General features: G+C 41.6%; 1 protein-coding gene across 1 annotated transcript; it reads left to right on the plus strand.

Annotated features, from left to right (window-relative positions):
* The first annotated feature begins 2,226 nt into the window (after positions 1-2,226).
* Positions 2,227-3,076, plus strand: LOC134198465 (thrombospondin-type laminin G domain and EAR repeat-containing protein-like). Its single transcript, XM_062667878.1, has one exon. It carries the CDS (start codon positions 2,227-2,229, stop codon positions 2,899-2,901), a length of 675 nt encoding a protein of 224 aa, XP_062523862.1. The 3' UTR covers positions 2,902-3,076.
* Positions 3,077-4,157: the final 1,081 nt, after the last annotated feature.

Consider the following 4,157-nt stretch of genomic DNA (forward strand, 5'->3'; position numbering starts at 1 on the left):
ATATCGAAAATGAGGTGAAGGTAAAGCGTTTTTCAAAGTGTAGTAGTGTGGACGCTCGCTATCCAGATCGGATCGCGATCCATTCTGGTCTAGTGTGGACAGGGCTTAATTAATGGCACGGCCTCCTACGCAACTTTTGTCCCCTGAACCAAAACAAAGTTCCTACCTACAGAGCCGTATACTTCAGAGCCCTCTTCATAAAAAATAAAAAACATTTTGAGAAAATGATGGGTAAGTAGGGATGGGTATGTAATTAAACATGCTCATCTTCTAAATCACAATGTTTTTACCTAAATTAATTAAAGCGCAGCAGTCGTGTGTGACTCTCACAGTACTGGATTGTGATGTAGGAGATGAGCATGATTAAGTACATACCCATCCCTACAAACCCATCATTTTCTCAAAATGTTTTAGACTTGTGTAGTTTGAAATGAAAATGACAGTCCTAGTAAAGGTGTGCAGCTCGGCCGGGATTTCAATCTTTGATTGCATCTCTAGACAACTCCCACGTTACGCTCAGCATACACGAAAGTACGTAGCCGCTGACGGATGTACGTAATAACACTGATTGCAGCTCTAAACAACTCCCATTACCTAGGGTTCCACGGAAGAGATACACGCTTACATGCACAGAGAGTCAGACAGGACTCCGCGCCGTTGAACATAGTGGTACTGTACATGTTCAACTACACGCAACTGTAAGCAGCATGTAGCAGCAGGTGGAAGTAGCAGCTAGGCTTCCAAACGATAGTCACATGTACACACGTGACCGGAACAACATGGCGTTGTGGGAAGCACTACGTGGAATTGCACAGCAGGAGTTGATTGATACAAGGTGACGTTGCACATTTCTAGCTGTTGGGTCAGTGCAATTCTTCGGACAAGAGCGAATCGTTTGGTGTGACTCTCGTCGTTGTAGCTGCTTCGAGTGAGGCGCTAGCCTGGCTGACAAAAGTGAAATGTGAAATATGAAAGAATAAAACGGGTTTTTTTACTTGCCACTAGCTGGCTTCTGAGGCGCTTAGTGTCAGCGGTGATAGTCTGGCTACCATTAGGAACGTTTGGAGTTGAGCGCTACTGTAATGAGTTCTGAGAGATCTGGTTTGGATGCGTTTGGATACTTTTGTATGGTCCGCCATTTTAGATTCTTCGCATCCCTACATAGGGAGTGCTACCGCAGTCCCTGATATAGGAATCTGGTTTACTTTATAGCCTCGACCTCCCAGATCCGTGTAGCGTGAATCGGCGCTACACCGGTCTGGGAGATCGAGGCTAGTTTCTGCACTGTGTAAGACCGTGCTACAAGTGTCTTTCTTCGTCTCTAGTCGTTACGTCAAAAACGTTTGGAATGAACTTTACCTTTCTCCACCCTGGTTTTCTAGATCTGCACTTTGACTAGGAGTACGTAACACAGGTGTAAGAAAGTTTTTCGAGGTCTAGAGAGGCCAATTAATTAGAGTATTTCAGAGAATGATAATGCAGCGAGGCAAGGACGATTCTAAACTTGGCTCTATAGACCTACGCGTAAGACAGATTACTTGCTGAAAATTGCACGCAACGCCTTTGACGTGTACTAGCCAAGTCTTTCTTAGTTTCTACATAATTTTCTAACGGTTGAAATTGTCTTTCCTGTATCTTAGTTGTACGAATTAATATAGATTCTAGATTAGATAATTAAGCTAATTATTGTTACTTTAAAATTTCTGCTAAGTTTAGTGACGCATGCACGTCTCTTTTCTACAGTTGCAGACTCACGGCTCTACGAGAGCTCAAGACGACCACATTGAAGGTAGATAGATATCGATATTGCATTGTTCATTGCTTCATGTATACTCTTTAGGCTTAACTGTCTATTTTCTATGTGAAGGTCTCGCTTTCTTTGAGAAAACTACATCTTTACCACCTGCTAGCATCATGCACGCCACATCTTTCAAACTTGGAGATCAGCAGTTCCTGATGATTCCCACTTACTTAAACGCACACAACGGTGGATCTACTGAGTCGTATATATACAAATTTGCGCAAGAATCGCTACACAAATATCAGGCACTCAGGTCACACTACGCTTACAGTAGTGCAATTTTCGAAGTAGCAGGAAATGTCTACCTTGCTATTGGCAATGCTAGACATGACTCGTCCACCATTTATCAATTACAGGGTCACAGATTTGTTCATTTTCAGCACGTTTCGACTAATAGGCATACTACCGACTTAGAACACCTTCACATGGATGGTCACGATTACTTGGTGTTCGCTTGCTATTACAGCAGTCAGTCGCTATTAGTCTTCCGGTGGAATAATGGAAATTTTGAGTTGTACGAAACAAAGCAGATTCAAGGATTTCGAGACGTGGAACATTTTGAAATCGATGGTGAACATTACTTGGCCGCAGCCAGATACAAGTCGGGTTCTTCGGCTAACGTCAATTCCTATATCTACAAATGGACCGGAGTTCATTTTGCACTTTTCCAAACCATTCCCACAAAAGGAGCATTGAAATTCAGTTTTACTCGTATTGGAAAAATGTTATTTCTAGCCGTGGCCAACATGGTAGACAGCGACAAACCACCTGACCAGCAGTTCAAGACTCCGTCCGTAGTTTACAAATGGAATGGAAAGAAATTTGAAGACTTTAGATATCTCAATACAACTGCAGCTGCGAGTGTCAGCTTTGTCAACATGAGACACCACAGTTATCTTGTAGTTGGAAGCATCTTGGCAAATGGAATATCAGTCTACAGAGCTGAAGGATCGGGATTCCACTTGTATCAGAGAATTCCTAATGTCAACGCCACTCATACAGAGTTCTTTCAAAGCAATAATCGCACGTACATGTTTACAGCAGGTGGCCTATATGAAAACGGATACGTTTCCAGTGTCTACGGATGGATGGAGTCGTAAGGACACACGAACCATAGCATTGACGTTGACTTTGAGTTCTGATGAATGATTGTTAAATTTTGTTAGTTCGTTACAGTGCATGTGAGCTAGTGTTTTGTCTACGATCCAAATCGTTTTTCCACATGTACTCAAATTTTGGGTTTGTGTAGTACCGTTCACAATAATTATTGCAAGTTGCTGCAAATGAACCTGGCTATCTGTTAGTACGGTCACATAGTGAGTGCCCATGCGTGTACGGATATGTTCTATCTAGTGAATGCCCGCTCGTCACTGCTGAGGAGCGTGAAGGCGGGGTTGTGATCAAGCTGTAAGCTTGTATGTCCGGATGGCTAGAAGTATACGGCAAGAGGTCAAGGCGGCGTAAAAATTCTATTTAGAGTGTGTAGCATATACCCTGTGTATACGAAGGCACCAGAAATGGGCGACGTGATGACGTTTATTAATTAACGACGTTAGACCACAGATACCAAACAAGCTAAGTACATCCGTACCAGTAAATCAATCTCTAGCTAGAATGACTCACTTTATACACATACTCACTATCATACACCATGTGACCTCACAACTGCTAATAAAAGAGTACATGTCAGTTGGTCACACTAGACACAGAGTGTATGTGGTCTTTTCAGATAATATATATATATATATATATATATATATATATATATATATATATATATATATACATAAATATATATATATATACACACACACATACATACATACATACATACATACATACATACATACATACATACATACATATATATATATATATATATATATATATATATATATATATATATATATATATCAAACAGCCGTAAGCAAGCTGCAGCTGGCAGTTGCTTGGAAAACCCCTGCATTGAAAATTTCACCATACAGTGTAAAGTCAGTTTTACGTAGTGTGTCGTTCAGCTGAGCGGCAACAAACGGCACGACGCTTATCAGAAATGAACAGCAACGGCGAATTGTGAACACATTGCCGCGCGGCAAACACGACATGTTCCGAATGCCAGCGGCACGCCGCAAGGGATAGAAAACTTTCTATCTCTGCGGCAAACTGCTCGCTGCCGCTGAAGTTTGACCAATCGTAGCCTAGTATGAAATCGAGTGCATGGTCACGCTTATCTGGAATATCCTTTGCTTGAAGTTGTCGCAAGTTTGCAACAGGTGCAGCGTAAATAGAAATAATAGCTTTAATTATTACAATGACACTCTGTTAGAAGTAACGCCGTTACAAGCAAAATGGCGAT

The sequence above is a fragment of the Corticium candelabrum genome, chromosome 1 (assembly GCF_963422355.1).
Source record: "Corticium candelabrum chromosome 1, ooCorCand1.1, whole genome shotgun sequence".
NCBI lineage: Eukaryota > Metazoa > Porifera > Homoscleromorpha > Homosclerophorida > Plakinidae > Corticium > Corticium candelabrum.